The sequence below is a fragment of the Heloderma suspectum genome, chromosome 2 (genome assembly GCF_057233095.1).
Source record: "Heloderma suspectum isolate Gila_16-S chromosome 2, 16-S_ref, whole genome shotgun sequence".
NCBI classification, from domain to species: Eukaryota; Metazoa; Chordata; class Lepidosauria; order Squamata; family Helodermatidae; genus Heloderma; species Heloderma suspectum.
The window spans coordinates 304,619,793-304,639,472 of record NC_139459.1 but is presented as its reverse complement, the minus strand read 5'-3'; the positions used below and the strand labels follow the sequence as shown (position 1 = coordinate 304,639,472).

At 45.5% G+C, this 19,680-nt stretch overlaps 1 protein-coding gene across 2 annotated transcripts in view; it reads right to left on the bottom strand.

Moving 5' to 3' along the window:
• The window catches only part of PLXNA1 (plexin A1), a 395,495-nt gene that overhangs the window by 146,556 nt on the left and 229,259 nt on the right, over positions 1 to 19,680 (bottom strand). For both annotated transcript variants that reach the window (XM_084840187.1, XM_084840188.1), the window contains exons 6-8: positions 14,015 to 14,138; positions 13,644 to 13,797; positions 12,665 to 12,764 (exon numbers count right to left, since the gene is read on the bottom strand). In XM_084840187.1, coding sequence (XP_084696313.1) covers positions 12,665 to 12,764; positions 13,644 to 13,797; positions 14,015 to 14,138 — 378 coding nt within the window. The remainder of the gene's footprint in view (positions 1 to 12,664; positions 12,765 to 13,643; positions 13,798 to 14,014; positions 14,139 to 19,680) is intronic.

Below are 19,680 nucleotides of genomic sequence, written 5' to 3'. Positions count from 1 at the left end.
TCACAGGGCCCCCAGGTATTCTATCAAAGACAGTGAAAAGCTGCTACTTTCTAGAAATTAAACACTATAAATAATAGTTTTGTGGCAGCTTGCCAGGAAGGTGTCCGCAAAGTAATTAACCAAAAGTGGTCATGTCAAAACTTAGTCAAGCTACATGTAGCACTTGCAGGTCATATAGACAAGGTGCATCTTCTTTCAAAAGGACAAGAGCCTACACAAAACATAGACAAAAACACAATGCTATTCATGCAGGTTAAGTCTACCAGTGGTTATTTCCCATGACAACCATGATATCACTGAGTTCTAGTTGCTGGGGACAAGCAAAAGGAGAGGGCTGTGGCCATTTCCAAGCACCCAGAGATGTCCAGATGTTCACTGTTTGAAACAGAATGCTAGACTAGATGACCTTTGATCCAATTAACTATAGCTCTTCTTATATTCTGCTCACCTCTGCATGAGTGACGCTAGTATTGTCTGCTTCAATAGAGCTAAAGCAAAGGCACAATACTTGTTCTGCTATATGCTTGTAGGATAATGAAGAGCCAGTACCTGTAGGAGAGCCACCATCCAGGAAGAGGGAGTGCCAGCTGCTTGCTTCTGCTGCGGCCGCCACCACCACCACCGCTCTTCCTGTGGGCTTCTGCCTGGCAGACCGCCACTCCCTGCAGGACCAGGCCCCCAGGTACTGAGCCAGATGCGGCTGCCTGTTGCCACCTGTTCCTCCTGGGGGGACCATATAAGCTGACTGGCTGAGGTGGCTTGGGAGAGCCAGTATTGGTAAAGGGGATGTTTTGATTTATGTTTAACTGTTGGGGTGGGGTGGTTGCCTGATAGGCGGAAGCAAGGGGGCATGTGTCCACCTGACGGAGGCAGTGGGGGGAGTGTTGGGGGCCAGACTATACAGAGGCTGGGCGGCAGGTGCTGGCGGAGTGGTAGGGGCAGGCCATGCCAGGTAAGGGGAACAAGGGAGAGATGTGTAAAATCTGTCCCCTGTTCTGGGCCTGTCCAGAGCCAAAGGATGGCTGGGGGAGGCATGACTCCATCTTCTGGCCTTCATTTGCTGCTCTGCAATGCCAGGTCTGGTACCCAGAAAACCTCCCTCATCCATGACATGATCCTGGATGGGGGTGCAGACCTGGCAGGTATTACGGAGACCTGGCTGGCTGAGGCCGCTGCTCCAACTCTTGCGGCCATGTGCCCAGCCGGATTTTCGTATGCACAGCAGCCGAGGGCTGGGGATTGGGGAGGGGGAGTGGCTGTTATCTACCAGGAGTCCTTGGTCTTCACTAGAACCCCTCTCCAGGGGACCAAGGTTGCTGAGTGCATGTACTACAGGTTGGGCCCGAAGAGCAGTCTGGGGATTCTGCTCATGTACCATCCACCCCGCTGCACGACTGATTCCCTGGCCAAGGTGCTTGAGGTGGTCTCTGATGCGTCTGTGCAGTCCCTTAACTTATTGGTGTTGGAGGACTTCAACATACATTCAGAGGCTGTCCTCACGGGGGCACCTTGGGACTTCATAGAGACCATGGCTTCCTGGGAGCTGTACCCTATTCTTACTGGGCCCACCCATGTAGCCGGTCATGCACTAGACCTTGTGTTTGTTTCTGGAAAAACAGGGAGTGATCTGGAAGTCGGGGGTATATCCACCACCCCCTTGTCATGGTCAGATCACTATCTGGTGACATTGGACTTCTCAGTTCCACAACCCCTCCGCAGGGGTGGAGGACCCATTAAAATGGTCTCCCCCAGGCGTCTTATGGATCCAAATGGATTCCTGAACGCGCTTGGGGATTCTCTGGAGCACACAAACAGCCACTCGGTCGAGACCCTGGTGGGTGGCTGGAATGCTGCAATCACTGGGGCATTAGATCGGGTGGCTCTGAAACGCGCTCTCCCCCTGAACAGGGATCAAACTGCACCATGGTTCAGTCCACGGTTACAAGCCCTGAAACAGGAGGTGAGACGGCTAGAGTACCAGTGGCGGAAGTCTCGCTCCAAAGACGATTGGACACGGGCTAGAGCTGTATCTTCAGCCTATCACGTGGCGATGAAGGCAGCAAAAAAGAAATATTATGCTGCCTCTATCGCATCCACAGACTGCTGTCCCAGGAGGCTGTTCCAAGTGGTCCGGAGCCTGGTCGGTCCAGTTGCTCCAGAACTGCTGGAGCCTGTGAGGCCTTGGCAAGGCACTTTGCAGATAAAATTGATTGGATCAGGAGTATTATTCTGTGCGCCATGGATACAGTTAGCGAGCAAGAGGCGGCCTGTGGCAAACCGGTTTTGTGGGATCGGTTCCAGCTTCTTCCTTCTGATGAAGTGGACAAGGTGCTTTCATCTGTAAAGCCAACCACCTGCTTACTTGATTCTTGCCCATCTTGGCTCGTTATGAACTGCAGAGAGAGAGTGGGTGAGGGGATCAGGGCGGTGGTGAATGCCTCCCTTGAGGAGGGAGTGATGGCATCAGCCCTCAAGGAGGCAGTGATAAGACCGCTCTTAAAGAAGCCCTCCTTGGATCCCCAAGTTTTGAACAACTTTCACCCAGTCTCGAATCTGCAAGATCATTGAGCGGGTGGTGGCGATGCAGTTGAAAGCACACTTGGAAGAAGCCGATTAACTAGATCCATTTCAATCGGGCTTCAGGCCTGGGCAGGGGACAGAAATGGCCTTGGTCGCTTTAGTGGATGATATGAGGAGGGCTTTGGATAGGGGTGAATGCTCCTTCCTTGTTCTCCTCAACCTCTCAGCAGCTTTTGATATCGTTGGCCACAGTATCCTCCTGGAGTGCATGGAGAGGATGGGCATTGGAGACATCATATTATGGTGGTTCCGGTTCTTCCTCTCCGGCAGATACCAGAGGGTAGCACTGGGAGAGGAGGTGTTGGACCTGTGGCCACTCACGTGTGGAGTGCCACAGGGTTCCATCCTCTCCCCAATGCTATTTAACATCTATGTGAAGCCACTGGGGGCTATCATCAGGAGGTTTGGGGTGCAGTGTCATCAATATGCGGATGACACGCAGCTCTACCTCTCGTTCAAATCTTCACCAGGGTTGGCTGTGGAATCCCTGTCCAAATATCTGGAGACGGTGAGTGGCTGGATGGGGAGGAATAAGCTGAAGCTGAAACCTGACAAGACCGAGGTACTTTTGGTGGGAGCCAAGAAGAGGTTGGGGGATGTTGACCTGGTGTTAAATGGGGTAGGGCTACCCTTGAAAGACCAGGTCCGCAGCCTGGGGGTCATTTTAGACTCCCAGCTGTCCATGGAGGCTCAGGTGTCAGCTGTGAGCTGGACAGCATTCTACCAATTCCATCTGATACAGCGGCTAAGCCCCTACCTTCCCAACCATCTGCTCCCATCAGTAGTACATGCCCTGGTCTCCTCTCGTCTGCACTACTGTAATGCGCTCTACATGGGGTTACCCTTGAAGATGGTTCGGAAGCTGCAGCTGGTGCAGAATGCGGTGGCTCACCTGATTAAAGGCAGCCGCCGGTGTGATCACATCACTCTGGTGCGGAAGGAGTTGCACTGGTTACCAGTTGTTTTCTGGGCCAAATTCAAGGTGTTGGTTTTTTCTATTCTCTTTGAGAAATCATGGAGGATGGGGGAAGTGCCGGATGACTGGAGGAGGGCTGATGTTGTCCCTATCTTCAAAAAGGGTAAAAAGGAGGAACCTGGGAACTACAGACCAGTCAGTCCAACAGCAATCCCTGGGAACATTCTGGAGCAGATGATAAAGCAATCCATCTGGAAGCACCTTGAAAACAATGCCGTGATTACTCAAAGCCAACATGGATTTGTCAAAAACAAGTCCTGCCAGACAAATCTGATCTCATTTTTTGATCAAGTAACCTCCCTTGTAGACCATGGGAATGCTGTAGACATCATATACCTCGACTTCAGCAAAGCTTTCGACAAAGTGCCCCATGATATCCTGATGAGCAAACTAGCTCAAAGTGGGCTCGATGAAACAATGATCCGGTGGATCCACAGTTGGCTACAGAATCGGACTCAAAGAGTGCTTATCTATGGGGCCTTCTCAAACTGGAGAGAGGTAACGAGTGGGGTACTGCAGGGCTCAGTCCTGGGCCCAGTGCTCTTCAACATTTTTATGAATGACTTGGAGAAGGAGGTGCAGGGAATGCTGATCAAATTTGCAGATGACACCAAACTGGGTGGGATAGCTAATACTTTGGAAGACAGAAACAAAATTCAAAGTGATCTGGATAGACTGGAGCGCTGGGCAGAAAACAACAGAATGACATTTAATAGGGATAAACGCCAAGTTCTGCACCTAGGAAAAAGAAACCAAATGCACAGTTACAAGATGGGGGAGACGTGGCTCAACAACACTACAAGCGAGAAAGATCTTGGAATTGTTGTTGATCACAAGCTGAATATAAGCCAACAATGTGATGTGGCTGCAAAAAAGGCAACTGCTCTTTTGGGCTGCATTCATAGAAGCATAGCTTCCAAATCCCGGGAAGTACTAGTTCCCCTCTACTCAGCACTGGTTAGGCCTCATCTGGAGTACTGTGTCCAGTTCTGGGCACCACACTTTAAGAAGGATGCAGACAAACTGGAGAGGGTTCAGAGGAGGGCAACAAAGATGATCAGGGGACTGGAAACAAAGCCCGATGAAGAGACACTGAAAGAACTGGGCATGTTTAGCCTTGAGAAAGGAAGACTGAGGGGAGATATGATAGCACTCTTCAAGTCCTTGAAAGGTTGTCACAGAGAAGAAGGCCAGGATCTCTTCTTGATCATCCCAGAGTGCAGGCCACGGAATAATGGGCTCAAGTTACAGGAAGCCAGATTCCGGCTGAACATCAGGAAAAACTTCCTGACTGTTAGAGCAATACGACAATGGAACCAATTCCTCAGGGAGGTGGTGGGCTCTCCCACACTGGAGGCATTCAAGACGAGGCTAGACAGCCATCCGTCAGGGATGCTCTGACTTGGATTCCTACATTGAGCAGGGGGTTGGACTCGATGGCCTTGTAGGCCCCTTCCAACCCTACTATTCTATGATTCTATGATTCTATGACCTTTAAAACCCTATACAGCTCCGACCCAGCTTCAAGGAGCGCCTTGTTCATCTTAAGGAGCGCCTCCAGCAACATCAGACAGCCCGCTCAACAAGATCAGCCTTGGATGACCTTCTCTCTATCCCATCAGCCAGAACAGCTAGGCTGGTGAGGGCGAGGGAGAGGGCTTTCTCTGTGGTGGCCCCCACTCTGTGGGACTCCCTCCCTAGGGAACTCTGCCATGCCCCCTCTTTAATGAGCTTCTGCCATGCACTGAAAACTTGGTTATTCAGGCAGACATTTGGGGTGGGTTAGAGTATTTTAAAATAATGTTTTAATGTATAATTTTACTGTTTTAAATTGTACTGTTGTTCATCGCCCAGAGTGGCCGGGTGACCGGCCAGATGGGTGATTAAGAAATTTAATAAATAAATAAACATTTGAGGACTAAAATCGTTAAGAATTTAAGTTTCCTTCAGAAGGTTAGAAATGCAGCCAGACCTTCATTCCCCTACTTTGAAAACAGGCTAATGCATGCTGCAGCGTTTACAAGCTTAGTGGAGATTCACATAGTTCAGGAGGAGAACAAGTCGAGGCTAAAGAAAGAGAGCATCTTGTCTGAGTTTTTAGAAAATACAACAAAGAAAAGCTACTGACATTACTCAAGAGTGCTTGGAGAGACACAAGAAGCAGTTTGCCTAAACAATCCCTCCTAACAAGAAGGACACAAAATTCTTTGCAGGGAGAATGCAGGTCCAATGCACACGCTGATTGCATCTAATACATGGTAACAAACATCTCTTTATTTCTCTTTTCACATATGTTGCTTGATTGGTCTTCTTTCTTTATGAAGACCCTTAACGCCAGATGACAGCAGAGAAATGAGGAAATAAAACAAAATGCCCCATTAAAAACAACTACTATCATAATAGCTCTAAAGTGATTTTATAAATATTAATACAGCCATCATTTGCTTTTTAAAATAATTCATCTAAAATTAAAATTCAACCTGGCCATAAATCAGCTACAGTTCCTGTTTGTCGCAGGTTATTTTGCTTTGTATGTTATGCATACATTAAATTTTTAAAAAGCAATCACTTCCCTCATTGTGCCCTTCTGGAATAAAACTGCTTGCCCCCATGAGGTTTTAGTTTAAAAGGCAGCTTCTATTTATTAAAATTCACATTTGCTTTTGTGTGTGCTTGTGTGTGTAAGCATGCATATATTGAACAACGTTATATGCCCTGGCTGTGCAAAAATGTATGTTAACACTGTTGAAATCAAACAAGAATGACTGCCTTGAGGGCCATTTTTGGTAGAAAGATGGGGCACAAATCATATCAAATAAATAAACAAACGTGAAGGAAGGCGAGGGAGGTTTAACTCAGAATTCACTTTCCTTCCCCCATGTCCCCCCAGAATCAAGTTCTGGTCTCTGAAGGAACAGCAGGTTGTACTGATTTCCCAGCAGCAGCTTTGGCATCACCTCCTTGTCAGGAAAGGCCTTGATGGAACTTTCCTTTGTGCATATTTCAGACTCCACTGCCCAGATCAGAATCCTGACTGCTCCATCCTGCCATCCACCTTTTATACCCTAGAGCATCCTCCTGGATGTGAGCATCTTCCAAGCACAGGAACACAGATAGGACCCCACAGGCTCCCCCTCCCCTCACTAGCAGGCCCTAGTACTAAAGTAATGTATTTCACTGTGGGTATCTTGGCACCTTTTGGGATTCTCGCATTTCTCAGCTGCTCCTTCCTTTTTAAAGTTTAAAAAGCTAATCTTTTTTGAAGAGCAGCTTTTGGAGGTATTTTATGCAGTACAGCATCAGGCTACCCTTCTAATTGTTTGAGTATTATTTTCTCTTCCTCATGAATCTTTCCAGCCCATCACACTACAACTGTACCACTAGAATTATGGATTACTAGCTGCACTTGAATGCATGGCTTCTTTCAGACATAATGCCAAACCATGGTTTAGCATTAAAAGAATGACCCTAAGCAAGCCTGAGGCTTGTATGCTCCCTGCTTCCCATTCTTCCTCCAACATCGCCACAAGGAAACATTCAGAAGCCTTCGCTTCTGTTTTAGATTAAGCACAGTTTGATATGTCATCTGAACCCTGACAAACTATGGCTAATACTAACTATGGTTTGTTGAAACGACCCAATTTCAAACCATAGTTCATGAAGCTGTTTTTCCCCAACTAAGCATCGTTAAGATTCAGCACAATTTAGGGTTCAGATGACACACTAAGCCACAATTAACCTAAAACAGAAGCTTTCGATCTCTTTCTCATGGCAATGCTAAAGGAGGAGAGTACAAGTCTAAGGTTCATTGAAGCTTGTTCTCATAATGCTAACACAGCCTATGTATCAGTAAAGCGCCTGTTAGTTTAACATCTTTTCCAGGTAAATTGCTGGAAAAGCATTATTAAAGATAAAATTAACAGGCATATAGGAGGACACATCTTGCTGAAGAAGAGTCAGCATGGCTTCTGCAAAGGTAAGTCCTGTCTCATTAACCATTTAGAGTTCTTTCAGAGTGTCAACAAGCATGTGAATAAGGGTGATTTGGTAGCCACAGTTTACTTGGAATTTCTAATGGGTTTTGACAAAGTCCCTCACTCCTGAGCAAATGAAGCAGTCATAGAATAAGAGATATCATCACATAGAAGATGGAGCTAACTTGTTTTCTGTTGCTCCAGAAGACAGGACTAGATATAATGGATGAAAACTGCAAGGAAGTAGATTTTGGCTAAACATTAGGAGAAACTTCTGAAAAGTAAATGCTTTTTGACAGTGGAACAGACTGCCTCAGGAGGTGGTGGCCTCTCTTTCACTGGAGGTATTTAAGTAGAATCTCGACGACCATCTGGCAGGAATTCTGTACTTTCCAGAAATGCTGCATTGAGCAAAGTGCTGGACTAGATGACTTCCAAGATCCCTTTCAACTCGTAAGTTCTATGATTCTGCATATGGCTACTGAAAAGCAGTATGTATAATCAACACTTTAATCTCCCAGTAATAGATATATCAATCCCTTGCATGGTTTAGATAGGGTGACTGATGCCATACTCGACTAGGTTTGTGTTCTTTGACCATGATATGGTCCCAATCCATCCACCTACTTTGCTCCTCTAGAGGCTATAGGACAGAGCTGGGGTTTTGAAAGCCATAATAGACAACAGAAAGCAAATGAATAGATTATAGAAACATTCAGTGGAGGGGTCCGGAACAGTCACCAGGCACATGAAAATCCTTTCTGTCAGAGTTCATACCATAGCCCCATTGTGGATGAGACATGGCAACTCTAGTATGTAAAGATACTCATTGAAAGCAGATGCCAAGACCCCCAAATAAGTCCTTGTTTACTTCATTTGGAGCAACTTTTCAAACAAACGCCTTTCAATACACAGAACATTCCATTTCACCATTTCACCATCCAGCATCCCCAGCAGGCAAATGCTTCACTCTGGATAGCAGAATCAGTTTTATTCTGTTAAATGTTTCTATGAGAGCTAGACAGATACTGTGGAGGTGGTTTTCTTCTACAGGTTGCTATGAGCTATGAAGCATATATATTGGGAGATCATTGATTTAGTTTTTACGTTTTTCAGTATGTAAAGCCTGCTACTATTTTAAAATTCAGTTTAAATCAAAGTGAGCTTCTAAATTAGAGTCTCCCAGACGTTGATGAGCTGTATTAAAACTATACATGAGTTTATCTCTCTAGCAGATGCACCGAAATCAAACTGTGCTGCCAATCATAAATTCACACTTATACAGGGAACATAGGAGGCTGACTTATACCAGTGCAGCCTCTGTAACCATTTAACGTATTGTCTACTTTGACTGCAGCTCTCTACAGTTTCAGACAGTGGTCCTTATCTGATCCTTTTAGCTGCAGATATCTAAGTTCTCACAGGTGTAAACAAACACAAAGGTTCTGCTGACCACATTACACTTACATCAGTGGGAGAACAATAAACATACAAACCACCCTAAACACATATACACATACACACACAGAGCTATCCATATAGAACCAGCACATTTATGCTGACATTATTTACTCAGATGCTCCTGACTAAACCAATTCTTATGCCAGTAGTTGAGGACAACAGTTCAGCTTCTTTTCAGCTAGAAAAAGGAAAGGGATTATCCCCGCAAAAATATGTGATTTTGGATTGCCCAAGCAGCTTCTGACCCAAAGCAAACTTCAACAGCAAGGCAAGATGGCTTTACTTTCCTCAAAATACAGCGGTGAGAAAAAGGTTGTGAATCCTAATGATAATTACGGAAATTCCATAGTTGCACCATGATAGCCTTCATGAATCAAAACCAATCCTTCTCTGAATATCCAGGTTTATATTAACCAATTCCATATCTTGTGAAATAAAACAATGTATAAATTAGGCAAACAATGAGTACTTAAAAGTCAGGATATGTGAGAAAGTAAGTGAACCCCAGGTTGCATCAGCTCAATTCAAGTGAATAATTAGAATCAGATGTTTAAGTAATTAGGTAGATCTTCAGGAGTGAGTTTGGGAGGCCCCACCCTATAAAAAGATCAGAAATCTTGTGCGTTTGGTCTTCACCATATGGTTGTGTGGACACACATCATGCCACAATCAAAAGATATCTCTGAGGATCTCAGAAAAGCAGTTATTGCTGCTCATCAGTCTAGCAGGAGTTACAAAACCATTTCTAAGGATTTGGGGCTCCACCAATCCACTGTCAGATAGATAGTCTACAAATGGAGACGGTTCAAGACCACAGTCACTCTACCCAGGAGTGGTCATCCTAGTAGGGATGTACGAAAGTCACTTACTTTATGACGAAATTGATTCGCGGTGGGGGGGAGGCGCTCCGTCCCTCCCCCCGAAATTCTGGCCGGGGGGGAGGCGCCCCGTCCCTCCCGCCACGAATCCCGGCCGGCCGGGTCTGCAAATGGCGGCAGCCGTAGCCGCCGCCGTTTGCGTCCCTGCAGTCAGCCGTGATAGGCTACATAAATGTTTACGTAGCCTATCAAGGCTGAGTAAAACAAAACAAAACAAAAACCCTGCGTGTATGCAAACGGCGGCGCCCATGGGTGCAGCCATTTGCATTCCTTATTTTGGCACGTCTAGTCTATGTAAACATTTATGTAGACTACGGCGAAAATAAGGGCAACACAAATAGCGTAGACACTACGCTATTTGCGTTCCCCTTATTTTCGCTGTAGTCTACGTAAATGTTTACATAGACTAGATGTGCCAAAATAAGGAACGCAAATGGCGGCGCCCATTAGTTGTTGTTGTTTTACTCAGCCGTGATAGGCTACGTAAACATTTACGTAGCCTATCACGGTATTTTTTAAAAATCTAGCCATGATAGGCTACGTAAATCTTTACGTAGCCTATCACGTTTGTTTGTTTTTACTGGAAATGGTGGCAGAAGACCGGCCGCCACAGCCGCCGCCGCCGAACCGCCGCTGGAGCCGCCGCTGCCGCCGAGATTCGCCCAAGGTAAGTCCCGGGGGGGCGGGGGGGCAGACCGTTTCGCCACCGATTTCGGGGGGCCGAATGCGCTGCAGACCGTGGGAATGCTGTGGACATAATATACCTCAACTTCAGCAAAGTTTTTGACAAACTGCACTGTGATTAGGGATGGCGGAGAATTCCACCACGGGCTCCAGTGAGGCCGAATTCCAGTGAATTCGGCCCCCTGGAGTCCGTGGCGGAACGGAGCAATCCCCACCACCACCCCACGAAGTCTTGGCAGACTGGCTCCTACCTGCCTCTGGCGGGTCCGGATCCAGCCGCTGCTGTCTGCCCTCCGGTCTGCGGCCGTGAATGGCATCCTGTGTAGCGGACGCCATTTGCGTCCCCGCTTTATCCGTGATAGGCTATGTAAATATTTACATAGGGTACATAGCCATTTGCGTCGCTATTCTTTTCGTGATAGACTACGTAAATACTTACGTAGCCTATCCCAGCTAAAACGGGGATGTAAATGGCATCCGCTACGCCATTTGTGTCCCTGCTTTTTGCCGTGATAGGCTACATAAATATTTATGTAGCCTATCACGGCAAAGCAGGGACGCCATTTGCGGCTGCAGCCCGGCAGCATACGGAAGTCTGGCTGCCGGTGGCCCCAGCCGCCGGCTCTGCGGACTTGCCGCAGAGCCGAGCCAAACAGGGAGGATTCCGGGGGGGAGGAACGGATCGCCTCCACCCCCGTCGAGGATTCCGGGGGGGGAATGGATCACCTCCCCCCCCCGGCGGACCTCCTGCGGACGCAGGTGAGTGGGGCTTCGTACACCCCTACCCATGATATCCTGATGAGCAAACTAGCTCAAAGTGGGCTCGATGAAACAATGATCCGGTGGATCCACAACTGGCCACAGAATCAGACTCAAAGAGTGCTTATCTATGGGGCCTTCTCAAACTGGGGAGAGGTAATGAGCAGGGTACCACAGGGCTCAGTCCTGGGCCCAGTGCTCTTCAACGTTTTTATTAATGACTTGGAGGAGGAGGTGATCAAATTTGCAGATGACACAAAATTGGGAGGGATAGCTAATATCCTGGAAGACAGAAACAAAATTCAAAGTGATCTTGATAGACTGGAGTGCTGGGCAGAAAACAACAGAATGACATTTAATAGGGATAAATGCCAAGTTCTGCACCTAGGAAAAAGAAACCAAATGCACAGTTACAAGATAGGCGATACTTGGCTCAACAACACTACAAGCGAGAAGGATCTTGGAATTGTTGTAGATCACAAGCTGAATATGAGCCAACAATGTGATGTGGCTGCAAAAAAGGCAACTGCTCTTTTTGGATGCATTCATAGAAATATAGCTTCCAAATCCCAGGAAGTACGAGTTCCCCTCTACTCAGCACTGGTTAGGCCTCATCTGGAGTACTGTGTCCAGTTCTGGGCACCACACTTTAAGAAGGATGCAGACAAACTGGAGAGGGTTCAGAGGAGGGCAACAAAGATGATCAGGGGACTGGAAACAAAGCCCTATCAAGAGAGACTGGAAGAACTGGGCATGTTTGGCCTTGACAGGAGAAGACTGAGGGGAGATATGATAGCACTCTTCAAGTACTTGAAAGGTTGTCACAGAGAGGAAGGCCAGGATCTCTTCTCGATCATCCCAGAATGCAGGACACGGAATAATGGGCTCAAGTTACAGGAAGCCAGATTCTGGCTGAACATCAGGAAAAACCTCCTGACTGTTAGAGCAATATGACAATGGAACCAATGACTAGGGAGGTAGTGGGCTCTCCCACACTGGAGGCATTCAAGACGAGGCTGGACAGCTATCTGTCAGGGATGCTTTGACTTGGATTCCTGCATTGAGCTGGGGGTTGGACTCGTTGATCTTATAGGCCCCTTCCAACTCTACTGTTCTATGATTCTATGAAATACATGACAATTCTAAGGGTTCACAAACTTTTTCTCACCACTGTAAACATGCCAATACCCAAACAATATCCTCTGTGTTTAATAAGATTTCATACTGTACACATCTCCCCATCTCCACCCCCAGTATGATTCTGTCTGCCACACACTATTCTCAGCCTTCTCCCATAATAAGCTAAAAACCTTGGGGAGGTGTGTGTGGGAGTGGGGTTTCATGTCACTTACGATTGGTGGACACTACAGTTGTAAAAGACAAAATCCACAGCTGCAAACTTCTTCCCAGTTTCCTTGGATTTGAGGTAGAGCTTTACCACTCGTTTATCACCTGGAACAGAATACAGGCACACAGATCAGAGATGGAGGCAAGACTTAGCACTGTGAGAATCTGGGAAAATAAACGCATGGTTTGGCCGCATCCAAATGAGTAAGGCCTGCAGTGGCTCTGACCAAGCTGAGAGGCAGTCCCAATGAATCCCAATTAGCTGACAAAAGCATCGGGTTGGATCTAGGGACGTGGAAATCAGCAACACTTGAGCTCAACGATGTTCTCTGAGTTCCACTCGATATTTGGCAGTAGACTGTAGCAAAGTGCTAGCTTTTCTTTTCACATGAAAATCTTGGGTGCACATTAAAAAGTATGCAATCTCCCTGATTAAAGCATATTTGTGCACATGTTTTAAGAAGTACACACTTTTCCTACATATTTTTCTAATGCACGCATTTTTCAAACACATTTCCCCCCTGCAAACAGCATCATAAGCTCGGGAATGTGTGGGCTTTGACTGTAGATTGTGCTCACATTTATGTTCGGGTGTGGGAGGTGCAAACAGCATAAATTCTGGTCATAAACTTCAATGATTTTCTCATACATCACTAGTTTGATCTAACTTATTTGTTCTCCCAGTGTAATGGATAGTGCTGGAAGAATGAGACTTCCCTGCCTTCTCCTACCCCTGCAGCCCCCATGTGCTCTCCAAATCTGCTCCAGACTACTTATGGCCATCCAAATGTTTTGGTATCATCCTTTACCATTGACTATGCTGGCTAGGGTTGATGGGTGGGCCACAAGTTGCTCACTGCTGACTTCCTCAAACATTTGTTGGAAAATGCATGTTCCCTAAAGTATGTAACCAAAAATTCTACTGCATAGAACATTTTTTCTGGATTCTGTTGGTGCAGGCTGACAAGAGATGCACAAACTCACCTTGTCCCCTAGTAATAGGGATGACATCTTTTGTAGATGGGGAGTTACAGTAGATCCTACCATCTTCAATGCGACTTTCAGACTCCGTAAAATCTTCAAATGAACAATTCACACCAGCAGAGAGGTCAGGCACATTCCAGGCCTGCAGAACCAGCTAAGAGAGGAGGAAGAAGAAGGTCACACAAAAAAATAGCAAACATGTGTTCAGGGGACCATTAAGACAAAGGACATAACAGCAAAGGCTACATATTGCACCTTCCCCCCAAAGCCTAACTGTTCCAGTCTGACCAAACTTCCTAAAGGCAAATACAGGTATCAGGTGAGGCTAACAAAAATGAAGCCTATATAGGATTCAAGGCTAAGTGACTTACCTCAACCTCTGACTTGGTGACCGATATGTTCTTGGGCTGGACAGTGAGCTGGACACACTGGCGTAGATCTGAGGCAAAGCGCTGAAGCTCATCAGCTCGTTCACACCGGTCCTTCCGTGAGCAGCTGTGGGGAAGTAGAATAAAACATCCAAGGGATTGTGGTAGCTTTTGGCTATGAGCAAGAACATCTATATTGGGTTGCAACATCCACAAGGCCTCTCTTTATTTTTGCCTCTTTAAAAAAAATATATTATTGACTGATTTACTTACTTACCATTTTTGGTATGAAAAAAGCCCTCAAGGCAGCTTATACATTTCACAAATAACAGTTGTCAATTAAAAGCGATATAAAACAACGGGCTTCTTCACAAGGAGCTTCTATCCTGCTACTGAAATTGCTCACTAACATAAGTTTGCTGGCCCTTTAGATGATGTTGTGAACCTCCAGGGCATCTCCTGCACTGAATGACCTTTATTCCATTTTTAAATAGATAGGAGATAATGAGCTATCAAATTACTCCGCTTGGGTTCAGCTTGAGTTCCCTCCATGAAAAAGGAAAAGCGGCAAGAAGAGGAACTAGATCGATGAAACATATGGAAGACTCAGTTAAGGGGGAGAAGGAGGAGGAAAGGGAAGAGGGAAAAGGAAGCGCGTGTAAAGGGAGTCTGTTGTGATCCTGCATTTAAAACGGAAAGAGAAAGCCCCGTTTCAAATGCGGGATTTTAAGCTGGTGTAGAGATGCTCAACATGTGTTGTGCCCTCAGACTCAAATAGCCAATTACTCCTCCATTATTTCCTTGCATCCTTTTTACTCCCTAGGTTCTGTGCTGTCATCATACCGCCACCCCTCCAGTCTTCAAAAAGCCCACCTGCTTCTGCACGCTTCACCCCTTCTAGCAATCACAGAAAGACACTCCCTATTTGCAACTTATTCAATGTAAGTATCTCTCTTATGCAATTCAGCCTCTTTTTCTATATTATATTCAACTCTTAAAGCAGGTTCTAAGACTATTATAGTTACATCTATTTAGTTACAGATCAGTATAGTGATTACATTCAATGGCTCAAAATATATAGCTAAAAAATGAGTTTCTCAGTGCTTACTTTGGCCTCGGTGAAAATTAACCTGGGGGCCAGGGTGTGGGGAGAGAAGAGTGTAACTTTTACAGTACAATAGTATACATTTCTACTCATGAGATGTAGGTATGTATGTATGTATAGGGTTATAGCCTTAATGGCATCACAAACATTCTTTCTGCTGTCAAGAAGCTATTATCTAGTTATTGAGCTCTGTGTATTACTGCAATTAAATCTGGGTTGAAAGGTGGTATTGCTCTCTTGGCCTCTTGTAATTTAAATGCTTAGGTTTCTTTTGTGAGATTAAGTTAACACTCTTTTACTTTGTAAACCAGATTGTTGCATTTTAAACCAGCCTTTTGTTTAATCTTTATCACTATTTGTAATTTTCCTAATGGCTTCAAATATTGATCTCTCTGGTCCAAATTTGATTAGTTAAACTTGAATCATGATTTTTATTTGGGTAACATTATTTGGGATATTTATTTCATCTGCATTTGGCAATTGCATTTTGTGTTGATTTGTGTTGAAGGCCTTTGACTAACACAATCAACTAAATTAACTATCTACTTAGAATGCTGAGTGACATCATCATCATCTTAACATTATTATTATTAAATTTATTTATATCCCGCTTTATTCCCAATACTGGGACTCAAGGCGGCCATACTGGGACTCAACATTCGTATAGAGCTTGCAAGTATTCGAAGCACTTCATATTCATTTTCTAGCTGTAACCCTTACAACAACCCTGTAGGGTAGGTTCACAAAATCATAGCATTGGAAGGTACCTCAAAGGTCATCTAGTCCAATCCCCTGTCAATACAGGAAATCTTCCCTGATAGGTGGCCATTCAGCCTGTTTAAAAACCTCCAGTGAAGAAGAGTCCACAACCTTCTGAGACAGTCTGTTTCAAGGTCGAACAGCTCAGACTATTAGGAAGTCAATCCTAAGGTTTAGTCTAAATCCTGTTTCTTTTAATTTGAACCCATTGCTTCAGGTGCTACTTTCTGGAGCAAGAGAAAACAAATTTGCTCCATCATCTCTGTGACAATTATTTAAAGTATTTGAGGATCACTATTATATCACCTCTTAATTGTTTCTTCGCTAGGCTAAATATACCCAACTTCTTCAACCTTTATTCAAATCCCCAACCCCTCACCATCTTTGTCACCCACCTCTGGCCATGTTTTAGTTTGTCACTATCCTTCTTAACCCCTTCATGGATCACTGCCTTGTTGTGGCGAAGGGGCTTGCGTAACTCAGTGAAGCCATAAGCTATGCCGTGCAGGGCCACCCAAGACGGACAGGTCATGGCAGAGAGTTCTGACAAAATGTGGTCCACTGGAGAAGGAAATGGCAACCCACTCCAGTATTCTTGCCAAAAAAACACCCATGGAACGTATCACAAGGCTAACAGATATGATGCTGGAAGATGAGACCCTCAGGTTGGAAGATGTCCAATATACTACTGGGGAAGAGCAGAGGGTATTTCCAAGTAGCGCCAGAAAGAGTGAAGAGTGGCTGGACCAAAGCCGAAAGGACACTCAGCTGTGGATGTGTCTGGGGGTGAAAAGGAAATCCGATGCTGTAAAGAACAATATTGCTTAGGAACCTGGAATGGAAGATCAATGAATCAAGGTAATCTGGAGGTGGTCAAACATGAGATGGCAAGATTGAACATCGACATCTTGGGAATCAGTGAACTCAAATGGACAAGCATGGGCGAATTTAATTCAGGTGACCATCATATCTACTACCGTGGGCAAGAATCCCTTAGAAGAAATGGAGTAGCATTCATAGTCAATAAAAGGGTGGGAAAAGCAGTACTGGGGTACAATCTCAAAAATGATAGAATGATCTCAGTACGAATCCAAGGCAAACCATTCAACATCACAGTAATTCAAGTCTATGCCCCAACCACTGAGGCCAAAGAAGCTGAGGTTGATCGGTTCTATGAAGACCTACGACACCTTCTAGAACTAACACCAAAAAAAGATGTCCTTTTCATCATAGGGGATTGGAATGCTAAAGTAGGAAGTCAAGAAATAACCAGGATAACAGGTAAGCATGGCCTTGATGTACAAAATGAAGCAGGACAAAGGCTAGTAGATTTTTGCCAAGAGAACATGCTGATCATAGCAAACACTCTTTTCCAACAGCACAAGAGACGACTCTACACATGGACATCACCAGATGGTCAATATGGAAATCAGATTGATTATGTCCTTTGCAGCCAAAGATGGAGAAGCTCTATACAGTCAGTAAAAACAAGACCTGGAGCTGACTGTGGCTCAGATCATGAGCTTCTTGTTGCAAAATTTCAGCTGAAATTGAAGAACGTAGGGAAAACCACTAAACCATTCAGGTATGACCTCAATCATATCCCTTATGAATATACAGTGGAGGTGAGGAATAGATTTCAGGGATTAGACCTAATAGACAGAGTGCTTGAGGAACTATGGATGGAGGTCCGTAACATTGTTCAGGAGGCAGCAATGAAATCCATCCCAAAGAAAAAGAAATGCAAGAAAGCAAAGTGGCTGTCCATTTCAATCGGGCTTCAGGCCTGGTTTTGGAACGGAAACTGCCTTGGTCGCCCTGTGGGATGACCTCTGCCAGGAGAGGGACAGGGGGAGTGCGACCCTGTTGATTCTTCTGGACCTCTCAGCAGCTTTCGATACCATCGACCATGGTATCCTTCTGGATAGGTTGTCTGGGTTGGGAGTAGGAGGAACTGCACTACAGTGGTTCCGCTCCTACTTGGATGGCCGATTCCAGAAGGTGGTGCTGGGGGATTATTGCTCTGTGCCATGGCAATTGTGCCATGGGGTTCCACAGGGCTCTATTTTATCCCCCATGGTGTTTAACATCTACATGAAACCGCGGGGAGGTTATCCGGAGGTGTGGGCTGAGGTGCCATCAATATGCGGATGACACCCAGCTCTACCTCTCTTTCTCATCAAAACCAGGTGAGGCAGTGGCTGTTCTGAATCAGTGCCTGGGCACGGTAATGGACTGGATGAGGGCCAATAAACTGAAACTTAATCCAGACAAGACGGAGGTACTGTTAGTGGGTGGTTCGTCTGCCCGGCTAGGTGATATTCAACCTGTTCTGGAGGGGGTTGCACTCCCCCTAAAGGATCACATTCGTAGTTTGGGGGTGCTCTTGGATCCAGAACTGTCACTTGAGGCACAGGTGAACTCAGTGGCACAGAGCACTTTTTATCAGCTTAGGCTGGTATACCAACTACGCCCTTAGCTGGACAGAGATAGCCTAGCTACAGTTATCCATGCTCTGATAACTTCTCATCTGGATTACTGCAATGTGTTATACATGGGGCTGCCTTTGAAAACGGTCTGGAAACTTCAGCTGGTCCAAAATAGGGCAGCAAGATTGTTAACAGGGAATGGACTGCAAGCTCATATTACGCCAGTACTTTTTCAGCTGCACCCGCTGCCAGTCCATTTCTGGGCCCGATTCAAAGTGCTGGTATTACCATTTAAAGCCCTTAACGGCCTGGGGCCAGGTTACCTGAAGGATCGCCTCCTCCCATATGTGCCTGCCCGGACCTTAAGATCATCGTCAGTGGCCCTTCTCCGTGAGCCTCTGCCAAAGGAAGTGAGTTGGGTGGCTACTAGGAGGGCTTGTTCTGTTGTATTGTGGTTGTATTGTTATACTGTGGTTTTAATGTTCTATATATTTTATATTGTTTTATTGTGTGCTGTTTGGTTTTAATTTTTGAGAACCACCCAGAGAGGTTTGGCTATTGGGCAGTATAGAAATGAAATGAAATGGAATGGAAGGAATGAATGAATGAATGAATGAATAAATAAATAAGAGGCTTTACAAGTAGCTGAGGAAAGAAGGGAAGCAAAAAGCAAGGGAGAAAGGGGAAGATATATCCAACTGAATGCAGAGTTCCAGAGAATAGCAAGAAGAGACAAGAAGGCCTTCTTAAATGAACAATGCAAAGAAATCAAGGAAAACAAGAGAATGGGAAAGACTAGAGATCTTTTCAAGAAAATTGGAGATCTCAAGGGAACGTTTTGTGCAAAGACGGGCATGATAAAGGACAAAGAAGGCAGGGACCTAACAGAAGCAGATGAGATTAAGAAGAGGTGGAAAGAATACACAGAAGAACTATACAGGAAAGATCTGAATGTCCCTGATAGCCATGATCGTGCGGTCACTGAACTTGAGCCAGACATCCTCGAGAGTGAAGTCAAGTGGGCCTTAGGAAGCATTAGTAACAACAAAGCTAGCGGAGATGACAGTATTCCAGCTGAGCTATTTTAGATCCTAAAAGATGATGCTGTTAAAGTGCTGCACTCAATATGCCAACAAATTTGGAACACTCAACAGTGGCCACAAGACTGGAAAAGGTCAGTTTACATTCCAGTTCCAAAGAAGGGCAACGCCAAAGAGTCTTCAAACTACCGTACAATTGCGCTCATTTCACATGCCAGCAAGGTTATGCTCAAAATCCTACAAGCTAGGCTTCAGCAGTATGTGAACCGAGAACTACCGGAACTACAAGCTGGGTTTCGAAGAGGCAGAGGAACTAGAGATCAAATCGCCAACATT